The following is a 25647-nucleotide window of genomic DNA, read 5'->3' on the forward strand; positions in this document are numbered from 1 at the left end:
CCAACATTCTATCCTTTGTGATTGTCTCAACGCGCTGATGCCTACCTGCATGCAATTTCTATTGGTCAGTTTTACACAAAACCTACAAAGTGGAGTTTTATTGGCTGTTTAACATTCGGCAGCTGAAGTACGAATTGGCGCCATATTTCCAACAAGGACATTTTGACCATACGACAGAAAAGCTCCTGGCTGCATTGAACAATAATAAAATACCCGGAAAGTTATTTTATATTTTTCTGTTTTTATACAACCTCACGAATATATTGTAAAATGTTTATTACGGACATAAGAAAGGAATTCTACGACGTTGTTGTGAACCAGGTAAGAACTTCTGACGTTGGATTTACTTTCCTAACTAACGCGTTATCTAACCGCAGAGGGGGGGAAATATGAATACCACCGACAATTTTTCAGTCAACTAACGTTAATTATTCGCCTGCTATTTTTGCTAAATTAAGTAGAATGTTAACGCTAACGTTACTTTTACTAACTTCTGTGACTTGACTATTGATCTGTTCCTCCGTTACTTTCAGAGAGTTGCCCTCCTAGTGTCATCTGATATCGATGCACTCTGCGCCTGTAAGATATTACAGGTAAGTCAAGGGCCCTATCTTTTGCTGTGAAATAAGTTAACTGATCTGCTACATGTTTGTCTAATTCACATGTTTTCTTACTGCCTCTTTCACCCCCATCTACCCAGGCACTGTTTCACTGTGACCAGGTCCAGTACACCTTGGTGCCAGTGACAGGTTGGCAAGACCTTGGTACCGCCTTCTTAGAGCACAAGGAGCAGGTAATGTGAGACACCTGTCTACACCTGATAACCCTGGAATTCACCTTATTGTGTCTAACATGATCATCAAAACTACAAACATCCATGAAGGTGTCTGTTATTTGCTTTCATTTCAGTTCCGCTATTTTGTCCTGATCAACTGTGGGGCCAATGTTGATCTCCTGGAGACCCTTCAGCCAGAGGAAGACTCTATCTTCTTCATCTGTGACACACACAGACCTGTGGATGTAGTCAATGTCTACAATGACACCCAGGTGAGCAGTCAATGTCTATCCTAAATGACAGCCTTTTCCTACATAGTGCAAAAGTAGCACGCTATATGGGGAATAGGGTGCCATTTAGGACATAGTCAATCAATAATTGTAATTGAGTGCACTGGTCCATCACTAGCCCAGCTTCTAGACCAGTATTGTATTCTCGGTCTAGCCTTATAAAACTAGCTCACTGTGTGACTTATTTACCAACCTTTGTCTGTGCCTGTTGGATGCTTTTCCCACGTCGGAAGGTATATCCGTGGGCAGTTCTGATTCAGAATGCATCGCCACGCTATGCCCAGGAAAGAATTCAGTTATTAGATGCTACCACCCCCTCCAAATCAATACCAAATATGGATGTCAGTGTTTGCGCGCACACGCTCCATTTTACTTCCTGTCTGTGTCAGCATGGTGCCCGTATTGCGAGGCTGATTAGCTAGGACAAACGGGTGTGAAACACAGGTGTGCGTGCCTAGCGAGAACACAACATGGAATCCATCATTGGTTTTGATTTGGAGGGGGGTGGTAGCATCTAACAGTTGAATTTAATAGTTTCTTATGCACTGCTCGTTCATGTAAGGGATGACATTTTAAGAAGGACTGTCTACCAACTATGGATATACATTCCAACGTGGAACACATGCTGCTACATACGTAGTCATTTGATCGCGAGTCATCTCGAACGCATTCACTATGCAATACAATTAAACCTCTTAAGTTAAATTATTAATAAAGAGTTCTAAGTTTGGGCTAGTCCTTCACAAGGGGTTGCTTCACTTTGGCAGCAGTTGGGTGACTTCAGAGGAGAAAAGTCCTTTAGCATACTGCCCTTGATGATAATGAGCACAGAAGTTGCTGTCCAGATGAAGAGCCAGTGTCAATCAGTGTTCTGAACTCAATCTCCCACAATCCCCCCCAGGTGAAGCTGATGATAAAGCAGGATGATGACCTTGGAGTGCCCTCCTATGATGACATCTTCCGCGATGAAGAGGAGGAAGGCGGCGATGACTCTGGGAATGAGAGTGACGGAGGCTCTGAGCCTTCTGGGAAACGGAGGCGATACGATGAGGTATGCTATGCTCTAGAGCTGAGACGATAAACCAAAAATTATTGACACTGATTGTTAATGGGACAATTGATGACTACAACCATCAAACTAGTAGTAGTTTAACTTCTCTAAGGCCAGTGGGACGATTTCGTCCCACCTACGTAACAGCCAGTGGAATCCCGTGGCGCGTTATTCAAATACCTTAGAAATGCTATTACTTCAATTTCTCAAACATATGACTATTTTACACCATTTTAAAGACAAGACTCTCGTTAATCTAACCACACTGTCCGATTTCAAAAAGGCTTTACAACGAAAGCAAAACATTAGATTATGTCAGCAGAGTACCCAGCCAGAAATAATCAGACACCCATTTTTCAAGCTAGCATATAATGTCACATAAACCCAAACCACAGCTAAATGCAGCACTAACCTTTGATCTTCATCAGATGACAATCTTAGGACATTATGTTATACAATACATGCATGTTTTGTTCAATCAAGTTCATATTTATATAAAAAAACAGCTTTTTACATTAGCATGTGACGTTCAGAACTAGCATACCCCCCCGCAAACTTCCGGTGAATTTACTGAATTACTCACGATAAACGTTCACAAAAAACAAAACAATTATTTTAAGAATTATAGATACAGAACTCCTCTATGCACTCGCTATGTCCGATTTTAAAATAGCTTTTCGGTGAAAGCACATTTTGCAATATTCTAAGTAGATAGCCCGGCATCACAGGGCTAGCTATTTACACACCCACCAAGTTTAGCCCTCACCAAAGTCAGATTTACTATAAGAAAAATGTTATTACCTTTGCTGTTCTTCGTCAGAATGCACTCCCAGGACTTCTACTTCAATAACAAATGTTGGTTTGGTCCCAAATAATCCATAGTTATATCCAAATAGCGGCGTTTTGTTCGTGCGTTCAAGACACTATCCGAAAGGGTAAATAAGGGTTACGCGCACGACGCATTTCGTGACAAAAAAAATCTAAATATTCCATTACCGTACTTCGAAGCATGTCAACCGCTGTTTAAAATCAATTTTTATGCAATTTTTCTCGTAAAAAAAGCGATAATATTCCGACCGGGAATCTGTGTTTTAGTACAAAGAGAGAGAAACTAAAAACATGGTGTTGCCCCGTGCACGCGCCTCAGCTCATTGTCCTCTGATAGACCACTTAACCAAAGGCGCTAAAGTTTTTCAGCCAGCGGCTGGAATTACATCATTCAGCTTTTTCCCATGTTCTGAGAGCCTATGGGAGCCGTAGGAAGTGTCACGTTACAGCAAAGATCCTACATTTTCAATAAACAGAGCCAAGAAGCCCAAGGAATGGTCAGAGAGGGTACTTCCTGGACAGAATCTTCTCAGGTTTTTGCCTGCCATATGAGTTCTGTTATACTCACAGACACCATTCAAACAGTTTTAGAAACTTTAGGGTGTTTTCTATCCAAAGCCAATAATTATATGCATATTCTAGTTTCTGGGCAGTAGTAATAACCAGATTAAATCGGGTACGTTTTTTATCCGGCCATGTAAATACTGCCCCCTAGCCCTAACAGGTTAAAGGATAATAAAATAAAAAAATGGTACATACTAATTTTATAAACTTATCATTCTATTCATTGTTATCGCATCAATTAAAAATCCATATCGTGATAAATTGCCTTTTGTCTATATCGACCAGCACTACTACTATGCTGTATTGATGTCACAAAAGTTGATAATAAAAAAGAAAAATGATATTGATCCCACCCCACCTCTACTTAACAACCCTTTGACCAAGGTGGATACAATATTTCTGTTTCTTATTAATGATTATTTTGCACAGTGTAATTTTTATTTGCATATGACAATGTTGATTTCCACAAAAAGAAGACGAAGCTGATCAAGTTTGCATTGATGTATTGTTATTTATACCAACATGTTCCCATGTTTTAGGGGGAAGTGGAGAGGAGGATTGAGCGACAGAGAGCAACAAGAGAGTGGGAGGGAAGGAGGTGACATTTCTGTAGAGTTTTTATTTTTTATTTTTTTTAAGCCCCCAATGCAGTCTTTTAAATCATCACTGTTTGGTTAATAAATCACTGTTTATTTAGTGAAAATGGCTCAAATATATTTTGTATAATTTATTTACCTGAACCTACTTTGGCCCTTGAAATGCTCTGTCTGATTGAGTGGGCGTTAACAGACAAATTTGAAGATGTTTACATACACAGCCCTAATTGGCTGATAGGATGATCTAGAGCCCACCCCCTTACCCAGATGAACAGTCATTGACTCTTTTTAATCAGATCACATTGTCATGATGTGGGCCAGAAGTTCCATCCCATCTGAACAGGGTGAATTTCCAGGCATTTAAAAAAAAGAACGTCTCTTACACAAAAGGGGCATTAACACCGAAATTGTGAAAATGATGATATTTTGAGCTCATAGTGTGGCCTTTTTAAAATAATAATAATTACAACAGATAAATCACGTTTTTAACCACACTGCCCCTTTAAAGGTTTAAACAGTCTTATGACTTTGACTTTTGAAATGTTTCATTTCAGACGTGAGATCCTGTTTGACTATGAGCAATATGAATACCATGGGACTTCGGTGAGTATGGATTCTACACTGCTCAAAAAAATAAAGGGAACACTTAAACAACACAATGTAACTCCAAGTCACTCACACTTCTGTGAAATCAAACTGTCCACTTAGGAAGCAACACTGATTCACAATACATTTCACACGCTGTTGTGCAAATGGAATAGGCAACAGGTGTAAATTATAGGCAATTAGCAAGACACCCCCAATAAAGGAGTGGTTCTGCAGGTGGGGACCACAGACCACTTCTCAGTTCCTATGCTTCCTGGCTGATGTTTTGGTCACTTTTGAATGCTGGCGGTGCTTTCACTCTAGTGGTAGCATGAGACGGAGTCTACAGCCCACACAAGTGGCTCAGGTAGTGCAGCTCATCCAGGATGGCACATCAATGCGAGCTGTGGCAAGAAAGTTTGCTGTGTCTGTCAGCGTAGTGTCCAGAGCATGGAGGCGCTACCAGGAGACAGGCCAGTACATCAGGAGATGTGGAGGAGGCCGTAGGAGGGCAACAACCCAGCAGTAGGACCGCTACCTCCGCCTTTGTGCAAGGAGGAGCACTGCCAGAGCCCTGCAAAATGACCTCCAGCAGGCCACAAATGTGCATGTGTCTGCTCAAACGGTCAGAAACAGACTCCATGAGGGTGGTATGAGGGCCCGACGTCCACAGGAAGGGGTTGTGCTTACAGCCCAACACCGTGCAGGATGTTTGGCATTTTCCAGAGAACACCAAGATTGGCAAATTCGCCACTGGCGCCCTGTGCTCTTCACAGATGAAAGCAGGTTCACACTGAGCACATGTGACAGACGTGACAGTCTGGAGACGCATGACCGGTTTGGCGGTGTGTCAGTCATGGTGTGGGGTGGCATTTCTTTGGGGGGCCGCACAGCCCTCCATGTGCTCGCCAGAAATAGCCTGACTGCCATTAGGTACCGAGATGAGATCCTCAGACCCCTTGTGAGACCATATGCTGGTGCGGTTGGCCCTGGGTTCCTACTAATGCTAGACCTCATGTGGCTGGAGTGTGTCAGCAGTTCCTGCAAGAGGAAGGCATTAATGCTATGGACTGGCCCGGCCGTTCCCCAGACCTGAATCCAATTGAGCACATCTGGGACATCATGTCTCGCTCCATCCACCAACGCCACGTTGCACCACGTACTGTCCAGGAGTTGGCGGATGCTTTAGTCCAGGTCTGGGAGGAGATCCCTCAGGAGACCATCCGCCACCTCATCAGGAGCATGCCCAGGCGTTGTAGGGAGGTCATACAGGCACGTGGAGGCCACACACACTACTGAGCCTCATTTTGACTTGTTTTAAGGACATTGCATCAAAGTTGGATCAGCCTGTAGTGTGGTTTTCCACTTTAATTTTGAGTGTGACTCCAAATCCAGACCTCCATGGGTTGATAAATTGGATTTCCATTGATTATTTTTGTGTGATTTTGTTGTCAGCACATTCAACTATGTAAAGAAAAAAGTATTTAATAAGATTATTTCATTAATTCAGATCTAGGATGTGTTATTTTAGTGTTCCCTTTATTTTTTTGAGCAGTGTATATTGGTTATGTTGGAACTTGGTATGTGTATGCACATGCATTATTCTACAATGTAGAAAATGGTAAAAATAAAAACCCTTGACTCAGTAGGCATGTCCAAACTTTTGAACGTGTGTGTGTGTGTGTGTGTGTGTGTGTGTGTGTGTGTGTGTGTGTGTGTGTGTGTGTGTGTGTGTGTGTGTGTGTGTGTGTGTGTGTGTGTGTGTGTTACATAAATAACATGGACATTTCTAAGTGACCCCAAACTTTATTTAGTTTGTTTTTATTTATTTATAAAAAATAAAAAAAATGGGGGTCACCTAGAAATGTCCATGTTATTTATGAAAACATACATGAAATGAGTTGCAAAATGAATAGGAAATATAGTCAAGACGTTGACAAGGTTAGAAATAATGATTTTTAATTGAAATAATAATTGTGTCCTTCAAACTTTGCTTTCGTCAAAGAATCCTACATTTGCCGCAATTACGGCTTTACGGACCTTTTGGCATTCTAGTTGTCAATTTGTTGAGGTAATCTGAAGAGATTTCACCCCATGCTTTCTGAAGCACCTCCCACAAGTTGGATTGGCTTGATGGGCACTTCTTACGTACCATACGGTCAAGCTGCTCCCACAACCACTCAACAGGGTTGAGATCCGGTGACTGTGCTGGCCACTTCATTATAGACAGAATACCAGCTGACTGCTTCTTCTCTAAATAGTTTTTGCATAGTTTGGAGCTGTGCTTTGGGTCATTGTCCTGTTGGAGGAAATTGGCTCCAATTAAGCCCTGTCCACAGGGTATGGCATGGCATTGCAAAATAGAGTGATAGCCTTCCTTCTTCAAGATCCCTTTTACCCTTTACAAATCTCCCACTTTACCATCACCAAAGAACCCCCAGAACATCACATTGCCTCCACCATGCTTGACAGATGGCGTCAAACACTCCTCCAGCATATTTTCATTTTTTCTGCTTATCACAAATGTTCTTCTTTGTGATCCGAACACCTCAAACTTAGATTCGTCTGTCCATAACACTTTTTTCCAATCTTCCTCTGTCCAGTGGCTGTGTTCTTTTGCCCATCTTAATCTTTTATTTTTATTGGCCAGTCTGAGATATGGCTTTTTCTTTGCAACTCTGCCTAGAAGGCCAGCATCCCGAAGTCGCCTCTTCACTGTTGACGTTGAGACTGGTGTTTTGCTGGTACTATTTCATGAAACTGCCAGTTGAGGACTTGTGAGGTGTCTGTTTCTCAAACTAGACACTCTAATGTACTTGTCCTCTTTCTCAGTTGTGCCCCGGGGCCTCCCACTCCTCTTTCTCTTCTGGTTAGAGCCAGTTTGCGCTGTTCTGTGAAGGGAGTAGTACACAGCATTGTACGAGATCTTCAGTTTCTTGGCAATTTCTCGCATGGAATAGCCTTCATTTCTCAGAACAAGAATAGATTGATGAGTTTCAGAAGAAAGGTCTTTGTTTCTGGCCATTTTGAACCTGTAATCGAACCCACAAATGCTGATGCTCCAGATGCTCAACTAGTCTAAAGAACGGCAGTTTTATTGCTTCTTTAATCAGAACCACAGTTTTCAGCTGTGCTAACATAATTGCAAAAGGGTTTTCTAATGAACAATTAGCATTTTAAAATGATAAACTTGGATTAGCTAACACAACATGACATTGGAACACAGAAGTGATGGTTGCTGATAATGGACCTCTGTACGCCTGTGTCGATATTCCATAAAAAATCAGCTGTTTCCAGCTACAATAGTCATTTGCAACATTAACAATGTCTACACTGTATTTCTGGTAAATTTTATGTTATTTTTAATGGACAAAAAAATTGCTTTTCTTTCAAAAACAAGGACATTTGTAAGTGACCCCAAACTTTTGAACGTGTATGTGTGCAGGCTGCAATGGTGATATTTGAGCTGGCATGGGTCCTGACTAAGGACACTAAAGATATGCTGTGGTAAGTGATCTTATCAATGTTTTTTGTAAAATTATATAAATGTCATTTATTTGCATGTGCAGACTGTGACACTACAATTTATATTAAACATTTGATGTTGGACAGGTGGGCCATCATTGGGCTGACTGACCAGTGGGTTCATGATAAAATCACTCAGTAAGAATATTTAACTCCAACTCTCTTCAATAACACTTCAAATCTGATGCAACATCTAGGATGCCTAGAAAGTTTTTGTATTTGTCAAAGTGATGTCTTACATGAGCACTAACTTCCTTGTATTGCTCCTGTGCCTCCCAGTATGAAGTATGTAACAGACATCGCTACTCTGCAGCGCCACGTCTCACGTCACAACCACCGGAACGAGGATGAGGATAATTCTCTCTCTATCGACTGCATGAGGATCTCCTTCGAGTACGAGTATCCTTTATCTTCACTAGCCAAAGGACCAGGGGAGCTCAGACTTGTGCATGACAAGTAGTTGAGACCTAACTTTTTGAGACCTTTGGTTCAGCTATTTTGTTGCTGTGGTGTTTTCTAGGGCTGTGAAGATGCCAGTATCCAGTATCGTGGCATGGAAAGAAGACACGAGGCAGATTTAACTTTAGGAAAACAGCCCTAATGTTGGAAACAAACATAATTACGTTGTTATCCAGAGTCACATTTTGTTTATTTTCCAAGGTATAGCACACTAGTTTACGTACTGCAGGTTTTTAAAGAACCAAAAAAGGTTTTCATTTTTGCCCTGGTTTTACCTTGATACTAACGAGTATCGCAATACTGGTATTGTCCCGGCCCTAGTTTTTTTATTTGAGTCCGACGTGTTATTAGTAAGCGTTGCCACATTCTTGTGGCTGTGTATATGCTGTCCTGACTGTCACCCTCACGTCCCTCTCTGTCATGCCTTTCTCTGTGTTAACCCCTTGACACCCTGTCTCAGTCTGCGTCTGGCCCTGTACCAGCACTGGTCTCTGTTTGAGAGTATCTGTAACTCCTCTTACACCTCTTGCAACTTTAAGCTCTGGTCAATGCATGGCCAGAAGAAACTCCAGGAGTTCCTCGCTGACATGGGGTATGCTATCCCCAAGTTATGATTGTCAATTAGAATAGGCTCTCCATCAAGTGATCACTTTAGGGACATGCATGACTCGCGTTCTTGAATATCAATTACTAATCATTTAGTTACTGTAAGCTACAATTAGTCTATAGCCTCTGAAGGACAAATGTCACTTCATCAAAAGTGATGGGCAGCAGTTTATTTAGATTTATTGATGACAATGGATTGTTTGAAGGCATCATCAAAGATGGTTTCTGTTTGTGTTGTCCAGCCTGCCCCTGAAGCAGGTGAAGCAGAAGTTCAACTCCATGGACATGTCAGTCAAAGAAAACCTGCGAGAAGTTATAGAAGAATCCTCCAACAAATACGGGTAAGAGTGTTTGTCTATTCTAGTGCATCAATATATCTGTAATCCCCATTATCAATCACTCGGTGTATATGATGAGTACAATATGCCCTTCTCCTAATATGCCCAATAGACTATTTTCCAGTACACGACACAATGATGTCACGCACAGATGCGCGCAACTGTTGGCAGCAGTAAGAAAGTCTTTGCCGTCTGTGCCCTTTCGACATAGCCTAGATTCACTTTTTTATTACTCCTAAACATAATAACTTCGGTGTTCTCATACGCATACGATGTTTTGATTCTTTAACAGTCCCTAAGATTCCATTTGGTTGCGAGCTTTGGAAAATAACTTTTGGGTACAGCAGTTGTAGTGTGAAATGCACTCATAAGCAACATGTAAATAGAGGCTTTTTTTTGCTGGCGTTCTAAATTATAAGAACTCCCACTTGTTCTGCCACTAACTTGCGCGCATCACCCTTGTATGGCAATGTTTGTAAACACAGAAAAGGGTCTATAGCCCTCATTTAATGCTGTTTTCTCTGTCCCTTCAGTATGAAGGACATCCGTATCCAGACTTTCGGCGTTCACTTTGGCTTCAAGAACCGTTTCCTGGCCAGTGATGTGGTGCACGCTGCTGCCGCCCTGCTGGAGAGCACTGAGAAGGACGACAGCCCCGGCGACAACTTTATCAAGGCCCTCGACTGCCTCTCCAGGTACACACACGTACATGCGCACACACACTCTCCATAAGAAAAGCCTTTGATTGCCTGTCCTGGTGGAGGAGGAGTACTGGACAATCCCAGAAAGCTGGGTTGTTCTCTTATTCCTTGTTGAGCTCATGATACAATGTATAATGATTAACAGAGAGCACAGAGTCTTGGGACCTCACGGTGCTTGCCTCATGTGTGTATTCACTCGGGATCAAACGGGAGAGGGACTAGGGTTGGGCGATATTACGATAGGAACGTTTATCGATGACGATTGACAACCTCGTGATGTGACAAATGATGGTTTAGCCTATTTGAACTTGACTGGCGCTGCGCCGTAGGCCTAAAGAACGAGGGTCGGACAGGGCAGCACACGAGTGACATTCAGAGTAATCTGCCTATTCCTGTTTGCTATAGCCTATTTCAATAAATAGCCTATGTTGTATAGGGCAGCAGAACGCAAGAGAAGAATGTAGGCTAGACAGAATTCCACCAAAGCAGCGCAAAATGTCCATTCAGAAAACGTTGTTTCTAGCTCTGTCGGATGCACGGACGTTAAAGCTTAAACTTATTACATTTTATAACTGACACTCCTTAACTATATTGTCTAGCTGTTTAAAAAAAAAACACTATTTCCTTCTCTCCATTCAATATGAATATGACCTTTGGGTTAGGCCAGGGGTTCTCAAACCTTTTGGGGCCGCGGACCACTTTTGTGATAGCAAATTCACCAGGGACCCCCCTCATTTTTCATAATTGATTGGATTTATAAAGTACCTTTCTACCAACCAGAAGTACTCAATGCAATTTACATAGTAGGGGGAATCTCACCTCATCCACCACTAATGTGCGGCACCCACCTGGGTGATGCACAGCAACCATTTTCTGCCAGAACTCTCACCACACATCACCTATCAAGTGAGGAGGCCAATTAGGAATGAGGGGGATGATTAGGTGGCCGTGATGGAATGGGGCCAGGTTAGGAATTTAGCCATGACACAGGGTTTAACACCCCTACACTTATGATAAGTGACATGGGATTTTTTAATGACCACAGAGTCAGAACACCTGTTTAATGTCCTATCTGAAAGATTGCACCCTACGCAGGGCAATGTCCCCTTCACTGCCCTGGGGCATTGGAATCTCCTTAGACCGGAGGGAAGAGTGCCCCCTAGTCCCCCCCCAACACCACTTCCAGCAGCATCTGGTCTCCCATCCATTATGAGTACATAATCACGACAGGACAAAGGTCTCTCTTAGGTTCGCCCAACCCTATCTGAATTCTGTTCAATAGTAACACATTTTTGTTGCAAGAATTGCTACGGTGTGCACTAATGAATACACCCCAGGTGTAGGAATGATCCCATCCTGTTTTCTTTCCTCTGTAGGAGTAACCTGGAGCGTCTCCATGGTGGCATTGATTTGGCTAAGAAGAAGCTGATGGCCATCCAACAGACTGTAGCCAGTTGCATCTGCACCAACCTCATACTGTCACAGGGACCCTTCCTCTACTGCTACCTCTTGGAGGTGTGTGTTATACTGTTACCACTGTAATATCACGGTACCAAAATTCATGATACTTATGATTCCAACATTTTAGAATACCATAGTACCACTTCATATGATACTACCAAATGTTTTGGCCCTACTGTTTAAGAAGCCGATGGCACCTGTTATAAAATGTATATAAAGTCTATTTTACATTTTTTTTATAAATTCTGTAAAAAAAAAAAAAAAAAAGTTTAGCAACAGCAACTAATGTCTTGTATGCGCTGGTCCAATAATGTCCACTTGACTTTCATGAGCATATCATGTGGCAGCAGTAATCAGCCTGCAGCATCCCCTATCAGTCCTCACTCGCCTGTTTCTCTCTCTCTTCCTGCACATCTGTTCCTCCATCAGTTTAAACATAATGTAGTCATGATGACGAGGGGAATGCTGTCCCTGATCTGTTTTTTTATCCTTACATTTGATACATTGAAGCAACGCCTAATGTAAGCCGAAACACTCTTTCTGGTCCTTCCATTCTGTTTGGTGCATAACGGTTCTAATGTTGGGAGGAGAGAGAGTGGTGTGTGTGTTTGAGGGAGAGAGCGTTAGTATGTGTGTTAATTGAAGAGTAAAGGTTTCATGCAGGGTTTTCCCCTTACTGCCATAATGACATGCAGATTATTATGCATGTCTGTTCCTCCAGCCAAATCACAGGTAGGCCTTTGCAAATATGCGCAAATCAGCCATTCTATGCAGTATACAGTATACAGAAGTTAAATGTTGAGTAGAAATTTGAACATCGGTAAGTTTTTTTTTTTGTGTGTAGCACATGTGCATAACGTTTAGAGAACGGGAACAAGTGTCGTGGGACGGGGTGAACCGGACGCTAGGTCACTCTGAATTGGCCTGGTATCGTTTGTAAAATGTTGCTATCGTGACAACACTAGTGTGTGGTATGTCCTCCCTATGACCCTCCATCTCTGTGCAGGGAACTCCTGATGTGAAGCTGTTCTCCAAGCCCATGGCCTTGACCCTGCTCTGCAAGTACCTGCTCAAAGCCTTTGTACGCTCTGTGAGTAACTCCGTATTTCACTTACCCATTATCCAAGGCCCTGTCTAGCTCTATTGCCCCTGGTCTTCAATTAGTTTCAAACAAAAATGACAGTGTTTTAGATGTTTGTTTATGGTATTTTGCATCACTCTTGCTTGTCTGCCTATGCCTGTACATAGACGAGGAATAAGAGATGTAAGCTGCTGCCCTTGATCATAGCTGCTCCCATGGATGTGGAGAAGAGAACTGTCATCGTTCTAGGCATCCCACCTGAGTCTGAGACATCCGACAAGAAGAAGTGAGTTCATAAGTTGTGTGCCTGTCTCTGCACTTGAATGTTCTTTCTGTTTTGGGCAAAACTAAAACAAATGCTAATTTTAATCTTCCTTTTGTTCTCGCTCTCTCCAATAGTTTCTTTGGCCGTGCGTTTGAGAAAGCAGCAGAGAGCACCAGCTCCAGAACTCTCCACGACCACTTCGACACCTCTAGTAAGTCAAATGTTATTGTAATTGTATATTTTTTCCACAAGAGGGCGGACATGACACACTACAGATGGACCTTGTTCAGCAGTAAACTGGTTTCGTACATATATTTCAGTACTTTATTTGGCTCTCATACAGGTGCTTTCTCAAGTCATTGTTACAGCTTTAATCATTACGTCATCAGGTGTTCAAAAAACATTTCCCTCGCACCTGCTAGCCAAAACAGTTCAAATTGAGCAATACACATGTTCATACTTACCTGTGTTTTGCCTTTGCAGTCATTGAGCTAAAGATGGAGGACAGGACTAAGTTTCTGGATGCCCTCATCACCCTGCTGTCCTAAGGAGTGAGCTAACTAAGACACACTGATGTATGGATAAAGTTCCTGAAATTCACATGTGAAATCTGTAGATGCTGGAAGAGACTGTATGACATTACAACTAGGGTCATGCCCAATGTGATGGAGAAACTCTATTTTGTGCTTCACCTGTTTTGGCCAAAGAAGAGTATTTTTCAATGTTTTGTATTTTCACTTCAGGACACTTTGTGATGCCTATATGTATATTGTACTGTTTTTCTGTAAGTGTATTGTGAGGGTTTGTGTTTTTAATCTCATGTAAATACATTTTTCTGTTGTCTTTGTTTTTTTAATGTTTCATGTAACACATTAAATGATATTTTATCGATGTATAATTATTGAAGTTACCATCTACTAAGAGAAGGAAGGATACATTTGAAACATTTTAGTAGTAATAGGGGTATGTAATAACATTGAACTTTGGCGCAGAATGTGATATGGACTGTAGAAACTTTATGATGGCTTAACCATCTCACTCAGTATACTGATCTGGAGCATAGGTTAACACACAGACCTTGGCCCATATAGCACAGTCTAAATACAGTTTCATGGATGGGTGGGATCCAAGTCCCTCTGTGGGCTAATTGAGCCCCATGTCTCAAATCAGTATGAGGTTATGACCCACAGGGTTGTGGGGGTTTAACAGGAAAGGCTGATCTGCTCACCATGGTGAAAGCGAAACGTGCCAGAAGGAGCATTGCGCTTACTGAGCTAGGGGAGGGGAACGGGATCCTCATAGCAGATGTGCTGTGTCTACTGTGTATGCTATTTTATTGCCTTGAACACAAATGTGGATGTGTAACAATCTGACTTCCTGCTGATTGAATGTTTGGAAGTACAGTATTCTTGTATGTTATCAACTAACTGGAAAATGGTCAGATGAATTTGCTATGAAGATAAAGCTCATACTGTTCACTGGTCTGGTGAGAGAGAGCTTATGATCTATAGTTCTATTGTTTACTATTTCATATCCTCTAAACACACCCCACCAGTTACTGGGTGGATCCCGTTTATTTTTGAGTGATGTTATTACCTAAAGTGAGTTGATGGAGCCAAATTATTGTTTACTTTACTTGGAGTTTAGGAGATAATCTCTCTCTAGATTGTAAGAATTTGAATTTGGCCACTGGGATTTTGAACTTTGCAGCCATAACATCCCTGGTCTGGGTCTGGTTACGCTATTCCACTGTTCCTTTACATTGTGAACTTCTTATCAAGGAATGTTCTGGCATCTGATGACGTCCTGTCTGCCTTTTCACCAAAAGGCAGCATGTTTGTGCCCCATCTCAACCCTAAATATCACCCTCACATAGCCTCTCCCCTAGTACCTATACCCCAACCACACAGAGGTCACATCTTTCAGATGCCAGTGAAACATGGAGAAATTGTGAATTCCAGTCTATTATGGCGTCTGTCCCCCCCCCTGCTGGCATTTCTCTCAACCAAACCACTTCACCCCTCAAACCCCACCCAATTCTTCGGTCCCCTCTTTCACCCTTCCAACCCCCAGTGGTGGGGGGCCACTGGCCTTTCTGCTGCTCTGCCCTGGAGGAATGCAACACTACCCCTGGTCATGTCACAACTACACGAACACACTCCCATGTGGCAGGAGAGGGGTAGCGTGTGGGACAGAGGGTATTAGAGGGCCTCACAGTCACACATGTTGCCTTTACTCCTTGTGGTTAAGCTACTTTGTTCACAGAAGGAGCCCAGTGACTACTTTACCCAAGAGCACTGTGTGAGAGTGTGTGTCACTGTCAATACAAGTATATCTCTTTATCTATTTGTACAGTACTGGATATTTGTTAATTAGTTTGAAAGATTTAGAGATTTGAAAGTTCTAGGGAAAACATTTTCCAACTTTCTTAATTTTACTTAATGATTAACAACTGCAACATCCTTCCAAACAAATCCACAGTGTAGGAAATGAGTTGTGATCTTTTCTACAGGTTACTCTAATAAAAAATGTGGTCAATAAACTATGTTACAGTGGCTGTGAAGCATTCAGGCACATACATACATACAGCATGTCTCATTGACTTCTTGCACAGTAACCCTCTTTCTATCTAAAGCCTTTTCACTTGTTTTCTTCCTCTCCCTAACAATCCCGGATTCCTGGTAGGATTAGCCAGACTGGACGACCGGGAACAAAAGCCCACAGCTGACTCCCACTGTCTGACGCCTGTCTCACAGAGAGGCTATGCTGAGGAGGGTGAGTGCTACACACACACATACGTTGCCCTCCCCCAGTCATGCATTCACTGTGCTATCATCAGTAGCTCCCCAAAACATCAGCTGGGGTCTAAAGATGCCCCTCCCACTGTGACCTTTAACCCAAGTGACCGCTAACCTCTGTGACCTCTCACAGTTGTAGGGTCAGCCCATAGAATTAGAAATTAGAATACTAGGATCTCTATGGGTCAACCTCTGAAGCTGGCATTACTGTGTTCTTTCTAAAAGCACTCTTGAAAAAGATTTGAGTAGAAATGTTCATGTGCAGTTTTCTTATTTTTTCATTGGTAGTGTAGCAATGAACCTGACTACAGTGTATGCATGTATTCTTTCCTGCCTTAAAATATAGATACCATCGAACTACAGACCACGTTGAGAACAAAGGACCTGCCACTGCTTTCTGAATGTCTAACCACATACCCACCGTCATGGATCTGTGACTATACCGAATGTGAAGAGACACACTCATACACGCAGCATGGAGAGGCCAGTGTCTCAGATGAGTGGGCAGCCTCATGGACGGCCAGACCTGGGGCAAATTAAAGCTTTTCATGAGAAGGGACTCGCACTGCACTTCCTTTAAACCTCAGAGAGGGAAGGGCATTTTTTTTTACACTACCCTAGTTTCCCTGGACACCAGAGAGACAGAGGGTGTCCAGCCCTGAGAGGTCTGAATCATGCTGTTTTTGCTACTTAGTACAAAGATAAACTTTGAGAATGATAGAATACACTCACACACTCAAGAATTAGCTAAACACCCATTTCATCCTAAACAACTAGTTTGTTGTTTTATTTTTCCCGAGCTATTCTGTCGTTAGCAGAGCAAATCCACAGCAGTGCCTGGAATAGCAACAGTGAGTTTCCTGCAAGACGCAATTAATGTCAAAACAATGCTCTCCTCAGGATCCTGTGTGTGTGTGTGGTGTAAATATGTGGGCCAACAGGCACAGCTGATACTAAAACCAGCCTCATCCATTAATTACAAAGACCTTGGGTTGACTAGACTGGGTGGACAGACCTCTGGCATGACATACACTCACACGTTAGAGGAAGCTATTCTTAGGACACTAACTGTTTCTCTAAATGATGGGTTGTAGGTAATTCCTGGGTTATAGTTTGGTTTATTTGGTTGATCAATACAATCCCCCCTTTTAGCAGAAAAGTTAAGACAGACATACAAGCAGAGAGAGACTGACAACAGTGTTTTCAGTGAGCCATGACACCCGTGATAAATAAGAAATGTCTCTTCATCTGTCTTTTGACATTCCACAACCTGCAGGCCCTCTCCTTCATCTCATCTTAATTTCCTTCATCTCAGCCTAGAGCTGTCATGCCTTCTTTTTGGACCGGTCTTTGTGTGTGCATGGCATGTTGTTGATTTGATGTCAAGTCTGGAACATGTTTTGGATTTTTACACGCCTTGTGGTTTCTTGGATGTGTTATCCGTTCTGTGGCATGTTTGAGTAATTAAGGGGTTTGTTGTATTTGTGTTGAGGGCGGCCTGACGTTGTATTGGTGTACTATACAGTAGGCAAAATGGTGTTTTGAATCTGTTCATCAATTCTGGATGATTGGTGGGGTGTAAAATGTGATAGAACTCTCACTCTTCACTATGTTACACAGTGTTATACAGTACATTCGGAAAGTTTTCAGACCCCTTCACTTTTTCCACATTTTGTTACATTACAGCATATTTCTAAAATGGCTTTAAAAAATATATACAGTACCAGTCAAAAGTTTGGACACCTATTCATTCAAGGGTTTTACTTTATTTTTTACTATTTTCTACATTGTAGAATAATAGTGAAGACATTAAAACACTGAAATAACACATATGGATTCATCTAGTAACCAAAAAATGCCAAGAGTGTGCAAGGCAAAGGGTGGCTACGTAGAAGAATATCAAATATAAAATATATTCTGATTTGTTTCACACTTTTTTGGTTACTACATGATTCCATAAGTGTTATTGCATAGTGTTGATGTCTGCACTATTATTCTACAATGTAGAAAATAGTAAAAATAAAGAAAAACCCTGGAATGAGTTGTTGTGTCCAAACTTTTGATTGGTACTGTACATCTCATCAATCTACACACAATACCCCATAATGACAAAGTGATAACAGGTTTTTAGAAATGTTTGCAAATGTATTAAAAAATAAATTAAAAAAATACCTCACCTAAGTATTCAGACCCTTTGCTATGAGACTCGAAATTGAGCTCAGGTGCATCCTGTTTCCATTGATCAGACGGAAACACTCCTCAGTAAAAGGCACATGACAGCCCGCTTGGAGTTTGTCAAAAGGCACCTAAAGGACTCTCAGACCATGAGAAACAAGATTCTCTGGTCTGATGAAACCAAGATTGAACTCTGGCCTGAATGCCAAGCGTCACATCTGAAGGAAACCTGGCACCATCCCTACAGTGAAGCATGGTGGTGGCAGCATCATGCTGTGGGGATGTTTTGCAGGGACTGGAAGACTAGTCAGAATCGAGGGAAAGATGAACTGAGCAAAGTACAGCGAGATCCTTGATGATAACCTGCTCCAGAGCGCTCAGGACCTCAGACTGGGGCGAAGGTTCACCCTCCAACAGGACAACGACCCTAAGCACACAGCCAAGACAACACAGGAGTGGCTTCGGGACAAATAGCTGTGCAGCGATGCACCCCAACCAACCTGACAGCTTGAGAGGATCTGCAGAGAAGAATGGGAGAAACTCCCCAAATACAAGTGTGCCAATCTTGTAGCATCATACCCAAGAAGACTTGAGGCTGTAATCACTGACAAATTTGCTTCAATAATGTATTAAGTAAAGGTTTTTTTGCAAACATTTAATAAAAACTGTTTTTGCTTTGTCATTTGGGGTATTATGTGTAGATTGATGAGGAAAAACATATAATCTATTTTAGAATAAGGCTGTAACGTAACAATGTGGAAAATGTGAAGAGGTCAGAATACTTTCCGAATGCACTGTATTTGATAACCTCCTCACTGGAAATGTAATTCTAGTTTAATGGAACAACATGTTGCTCCATCTTGATGACAAAAGCAGGAATGTCTTGGGTGGGATGTCAGCGGGAGTAGCCTCTGGTTTTGCTGACCAATTCCAAAAACAACTCCACCACTGTCTAGCCATGCTGAATTATGAGACTGTCTTAAGTAGCCTATAGGTTTTTAACCACTTCTTCTAACAAATATCTTATGTACTTGCTCATCACTTAAGAAAAAAAATAGAATTTGTCCTTTTATTGTAAGCATGGGAATGGAGTGACTGACTCCCACTGTCTTTTATTAGAGACTATCTGGGTGCACCTGCTTTGCCTGAGTCATCTATTACTCTGTCTCTCTTTGGCTGCATTCCAAACACTTAAAAGACACACCCTATCCTCAGCCCTCAATTTAAGTGGGCACTTCTGATGACGTATCATGACGTCTGACGAGTATACGCTTGCAGGGAAAGTGGCGAGGGAGGAAGGAATGATTTTTAAATGGACCACCCGGAAATTCGTCACTCGTTCAACCAGCGATGCTTGTTTTCAGCCACCGGTAGCTTGTGGGTGCTTTATATGCGCTACAGTCAATTATGATTGCATGTCTACTTAAATTATCTATATAATTATTAATATACGCCTACTGTATGATAGCTAGCAAATTAATTAGCTAACGAACGTTGCCTGCCTAGCTGGAACTTCTGAAGAAGGAAAATGTTTTATTTCTATAATTTCCAAAAGCTAACCAAACAAAAACATCATTACTTTTATGAGACGTGTTTGTGCCATCTTGTGCATTAGTAGCACAATTTCTTCTTCACCCCTTTTTCTCCACAATTTCGTGGTATCATATTAGTAGTTGAAGTCTTGACCCATCGCTGCAACTTCCGTACGGACTCGGAAGAGGCGAAGGTCAAGAGCCGTGCGTCCTCTGAAACACAACCCAGCCAAGCCGCACTGCTTCTTGACACAACGCCCGCTTAACCCAGAAGCATCATTGTGTCGGAGGAAACATCGTACACCTGGCCCGCCACAGGAGTCGCTAGTGTGCGATGGGACAAGAACATACCTGCCGGCCAAACCCTCCCCTAACCCGGAAGACGCTGGGCCAATTGTGTGTCGCCCCATGAGTCTCCCGGGCACGGCCGACTGCGACAGAGCCCGGACTCGAACCAGGATCTCTAGTGGAACAGCTAGCACTGCGATGCATTGCATTAGACCACTGTGCCACTCGGGAGGCCTGAGTAGCACAATTTCTAACCTTTTTACATTTGATTTTACTTACACTTGTATGTTGACGTATCCATATTGACGTTGAGGTTTTAAGTTTCGGCAGACTTTTCTTAGCGGATGTACAATCATCGCGAATTGAATTATGGGGCCAAAGTAAACATAATTGTGCACTCGCAAACTCGATCAAAAATGAGGGCTGAGGGGCTTACGTTGCGAACTTCCCTTGTTTGGCTAATCATTTGGACTGACGTCCAAGATGGTGAGGGGGATTCCCCCAAGGACATAAGGCGTAAGTGGACAAGGGTGTGTCTTTTATGAGTTTGAAACACAGCCTTTGTCTGAATCACCTCGTTAAAGTAAATCACCTAACTTGTTATTTATCAAAAAATCTGACTAAGAGAGAAGGTACAGTTGAAGTCGGAAGTTTACATACACTTAGGTTGGAGTCATTAAAACTCGTTTTTCAACCACTCCACAAATTTCTTGTTAGCAAACTATAGTTTTGGCAAGTCGGTTAGGACATCTACTTTGTGCATGATACAAGTCATTTTCCCAACAATTGTTTACAGACAGATTATTTCACTTATAATTCACTGTATCACAATTCCAGTAGGTCAGAAGTTTACATACACTAAGTTGACTGTGCCTTTAAAAAGCTTGGAAAATTCCAGAAAATGATGTCATGGCTTTAGAAGCTTCTGATAGGCTATTTGACATCATTTGAGTCAATTGGAGGTGTACCTGTGGATGTATTTCAAGGCCTACCTTCAAACTCAGTGCCTCTTTGCTTGACATGATGGGAAAATCAAAAGAAATCAGCCAAGAACTCAGAAAATAAATTGTAGACAGCCACAAGTCTGGTTCATCCTTGGGAGCAATGTACAAACGCCTGAAGGTACCACGTTCAGCTGTACAAACAATAGTACGCAAGTATAAACACCATGGGATCACGCAGCCATCATACTGCTCAGGAAGGAGACACATTCTGTCTCCTAGAGATGAACGTACTTTGGTACGAAAAGTGCAAATCAATCCCAGAGCAACAACAAAGGACCTTGTGAAGATGCTAGGGGAAACAGGTACAAAAGTATCTATATCCACAGTAAAACGAGTCCTATATCGACATAACCTGAAAGGACACTCAGCAAGGAAGAAGCCACTGCTCCAAAACCACCATAAAAAAGCCAGACTACGGTTTGCAACTGCACATGGGGACAAAGACCGTACTTTTTGGAGAAATGTCCTCTGGTTTGATGAAACAAAATTAGAACTGTTTGGCCATAATGACCATTGTTATGTTTGGAGAAAAAAGGGGGAGGCTTGCAAGCCGAAGAACACCATCCCAACCATGAAGCACAGGGGTGGCAGCATCATGTTGTAGGGGTGCTTTGCTGCAGGAGGGACTGGTGCACTTCACAAAATCGATGGCATCATTCGGAAGGAAATTATGTGTATATATTGAAGCAACATCTCAAGACATCAGTCAGGAAGTTAAAGCTTGGTTGCAAATGGGTCTTCCAAATGGACAATGACCCCAAGCATACTTCCAAAGTTGAGGCAAAATGACTTAAGGACAACAGAGTCAAGGTATTGGAGTGGCCCTCACAAAGCTCTGACCTCAATCCTATAGAAAATGTGTGGCCAGGACTGAAAAAACATGTGCGAGCAAGGAGGCCTACAAACCCGACTTAGTTGCACCAGCTCTGTCAGGAGGAGTGGGCCAAAATTCACCCAATTTATTGTGGGAAGCTTGTGGAAGGCTACCGAAACGTTTCACCCAAGTTAAAGGCAATGCTACCAAATACTAATTGAGTGTGTGTAAACTTCTTACCCACTGGGAATGTGATGAAAGAAATAAAGGCTGAAATAAATCACTCTCTCTACTATTATTCTGACATTTCACATTCTTAAAATAAAGTGGTGATCCTAACTGACCTAAAACAGGGAATGTTTACTAGGATTAAATGTCAGGAATTGTGAAAAACTGAGTTTAAATGTATTTGGCTAAGGTGTATGTAAACTTTCAACTTCAACTGTATGCTCCTACCAGAATCCTGTTATAGGGTGTAGAAGCTTGATATGAAACCAAGTACAGTATTTTGTTTATTCAGAATGTCAGTGCTCTTTCTTTCTCTCTCTCTGGCCACTCTACCATAAAGGCCTGATTGGTGGAGTGCTGCAAGGATGGTTGTCCTTCTGGAAGGTTCTCCCATCTCCACGGAGGAACTCTCGAGCTCTGTCAGAGTGACCATCGGGTTCTTGGTCACCTCCCTGACAAATGCTCTTGTCCGCCGATTGCTCAGTTTGGACGGACGGCCAGCTCTAGGAAGAGTCTTGGTGGTTCCAACTTTTTCCATTTAAGAATGATGGAACCACTGTGTTCTTGGGGACCTTCAATGTTGCAGAAATGTTTTGGTACCCTTCCCCAGATCTGTGCCTCAACACAATCCTGTCTCAGAGCTCAACAGACAATTCCTTCAACCTCCTGGCTTGGTTTTTGCGCTGACATGCACTGTCAACTGTGGGACCTTATATAGACAGGTGTGTGCCTTTCCAAAATCATGTCCAATCAATTGCATCTACCACAGGTGGACTCCAATCAAGTTGTAGAAACTTCTCAAGGATGATCAATGGAAACAGGATGCACCAGAGCTCAATTTCGAGTGTCATTGCAAAGGTTCTGAATACTTATTTAAATAAGGTATTTATGTTTTTTATTTTGTATTAATTCGCAAAAAAATCGAAAAGCCTGTTTACGCTTTGTCATTAGGTATTGTGTGTAGATTGCTGAGGAATTTATAAATCCATTTTAAAATAAGGCTGTAAGTGTAACGTAACGAAATATGGAAAAGTCAAGGGGTCTCAATACTAGCAGGCTACAGTGGAAATGTACAAATTAATGAACGTGATATTTGAGTCTCTCTCTCTCTCTCTCTCACCAATTGATTGTACAATGTAGCTTACACATATATTTCCGTTTGTGAGTGTGTGATATGGGGGTTGGAGACATGTTTATTTCGACATAAATCATTTTTTAAACAATGTCAACACTGCCATGTTGCACTGAGACTTGCTGTTGGAAAACCACATCAGTGTCTGACTTTCGGCTGTCGCAGATGCGCCTCCCGACTTCACTTCTCGACTTTCTACTGTACAGCCGGTTGCTTTCGCCTTACCAGTCAAACGAGGCCAAAAACTCATCCCAATTTCCAACCACTGCACTGGGTTGATGTAACCCCTAAACACAGATCTTGGATCAGCTTACCCTCTCCAATTTCTAACCTTAACCATTAGGGCGATAAATCGAAATTGATCAGGGGGATTTTCAACTCCCGCGCCAACTCCCTCCTTTTCGTGTCTCAATCTCTCTCCCAGTTAGGTCAAGTTTACCGGTTAACACTGTGTTCCCAATGATTCTACTGAGATTAATATTGGCATATTGTATCACATTGGGCACATGTTTTCTTTATGATAAGAATGAATTGTGTTGTGATGGAGTAGGATATTAGTAGTGCAATATGAGTAATTCAATAAAGTTTAATATTTCTTATCTGTAGTTTTTATTGTCAACATTTTGGATAGTTATTTTTTTCTTTAACAAATGATGGCTCGAACAGAATGAACCGCTGAGATCTTACATTCAGTGGTGTGGTGGATGGTATATGCCATATGTCCACTTATTTTTATAGTGGACATTGCATAAACTCACGTCCTAATCCCCATTGATACGTTTCAAAGTAGGGTAGTGGAGGTACACACTGTATCAATTAATAGTGCAGATGGACCAGATCAGAATGTTTAGTTTCAAATGTACAAATGCTGGAGGGCCTACGCGTGAATGTTCCAAAATTCAATTTGCGGGAAAATACCGTTCACATGTGAGGGGTTTCATGGACAGATATTGAAATATCGTTAGAATTTTAGAAAGAGGGGTGATTTAAAGATACAACAACTATCATGGGTTGATAATATGACTAGGATAATGCCATTGGATGCTAGACAATGAAAGAAAGTTTAAAGAAAACCAATACAACAGGAGAAGGCATGAGGAACTCTAAAAATAATTGCCTCCATCTTTCTATGGTGGGATTTTGGCTATAGGCTACTTTGAAGCAAGGAAAGTTAAATAAAGGTTAAATAAAAAATACATGTAAAAAAGCAAGGAAAGACATCCATAATATGAAGTAAAACACCCAGGTTTCAAACAATTAAGGAAAAGGGAAAATATAGTGATGCTAATGATAGGCCTAATCTTCTGGTAGATGGAAAAGCTTTCCCAAAAACGTTCTATATTACATGTTAACCAGTTACAAAGTCGTCTACCTGTCAAAATTATTATTTGCACCATTGTAGACGATGTCATGGCGACGTTGGTCATGAATAGAAACACTTAATCCGGTCTAACGGTCGTCTCGCGCCGAACTGAGCATGTGCAGGCCATCAAATCAAAGGGACTCCTTCGATATAAAATAGTTTTGGACGAAAATGAAAACGTATCAGTTTGTCAATTTCACGAGGTTGGAGTAATAATAGGTTCAACTACTTAAGACACTGTCTCGAATCTAGGTTGGGCCATTAGATTTCGAGAAAATGAACAAATAAAGAATAATGTTTCACTTCTCTCATTGACTTCTCAAACACCAAGCCCCGACCTGGTCTGTTTGGTTTGTTTCGCAAGCTTTCCTGGAAATCTTGAAATCTAAAACCGGCGAATTTCTGACTCAGTTGACAGCCTCATTTATCAGTTTCAATTAGCCTACTTGCACAGTACAGCTTGGGCTGGACTAACTGTGAAATACCAATAGGTGATTGATCATTTTAGGTTATTCAGAGCGTAGCCTATGTCACTGTTTATCATATAATTTTCCACACAGGGCACCTGTCCTTTACCAGGGGGGCTGTTAGGACAAAAATAAGCTAAATGATTGTATACCCAATTCTCCTGGCACCTCTACACCACTGCTTACGTTCTTACACATAGTTATTGTTGCTGTGGTCATTGCTGAATTACTGGCTTTTCGTAAATCCCTTCTCCCTGTCCGTTGCCTCTGCAGATGTTCCGGTTTTCAGGGGAAATGGAAAGAGAGCCTGTGACGCGACTTCTGCTTTTGGACATTAACAAGGCGACACTCCATCTTAACTCCCTCCACATTTACCGGATTGGTTGAACAGCGCAGTAGAGAACCTCCCCAACAGTTTTTTTCTTCTTCTCGTCAAGACCAGCATATAGGGGATCTAGTTTCAGGCGTTTCTTTTATGACTGCTACGTTAGGTTACAGGCGGGGAGTCTGTGTGTGGCTGGGTGGGTGTGGGTCTTTGGAATGTCCCCAGGCTGGGCCTTTATGAGGCTCATCCATACCACCACATCATAGACCCTGTCGCTAGGCAACAGCAGGTCCTAAACCGTTACCATGGCAAGAGCCCATTGAGTGACGTTGCCTCTTTTCTCTCTGGAATGGGGGTCATTTTAGAGGTGCACCCCCAACTCTACACCCCAGACAG

General features: G+C 42.0%; 1 protein-coding gene across 1 annotated transcript; it reads left to right on the plus strand.

Annotated features, from left to right (window-relative positions):
• Nucleotides 1-199: 199 nt before the first annotated feature.
• cdc45 (CDC45 cell division cycle 45 homolog (S. cerevisiae)) lies at nt 200-14023 on the plus strand. The gene is given in 18 exon segments (NM_001140185.1): nt 200-321; nt 534-593; nt 701-793; nt 910-1047; nt 1967-2116; nt 4048-4106; nt 4659-4707; nt 8135-8196; nt 8302-8352; nt 8494-8613; nt 9134-9265; nt 9522-9620; nt 10151-10312; nt 11695-11833; nt 12786-12869; nt 13028-13146; nt 13260-13336; nt 13609-14023. Coding segments are annotated over 18 exon segments (1710 nt in total). The 5' UTR covers nt 200-270; the 3' UTR covers nt 13674-14023.
• Nucleotides 14024-25647: the final 11624 nt, after the last annotated feature.

The sequence above is a fragment of the Salmo salar genome, chromosome ssa20, assembly GCF_905237065.1.
Source record: "Salmo salar chromosome ssa20, Ssal_v3.1, whole genome shotgun sequence".
In the NCBI taxonomy this organism is placed as follows: domain Eukaryota; kingdom Metazoa; phylum Chordata; class Actinopteri; order Salmoniformes; family Salmonidae; genus Salmo; species Salmo salar.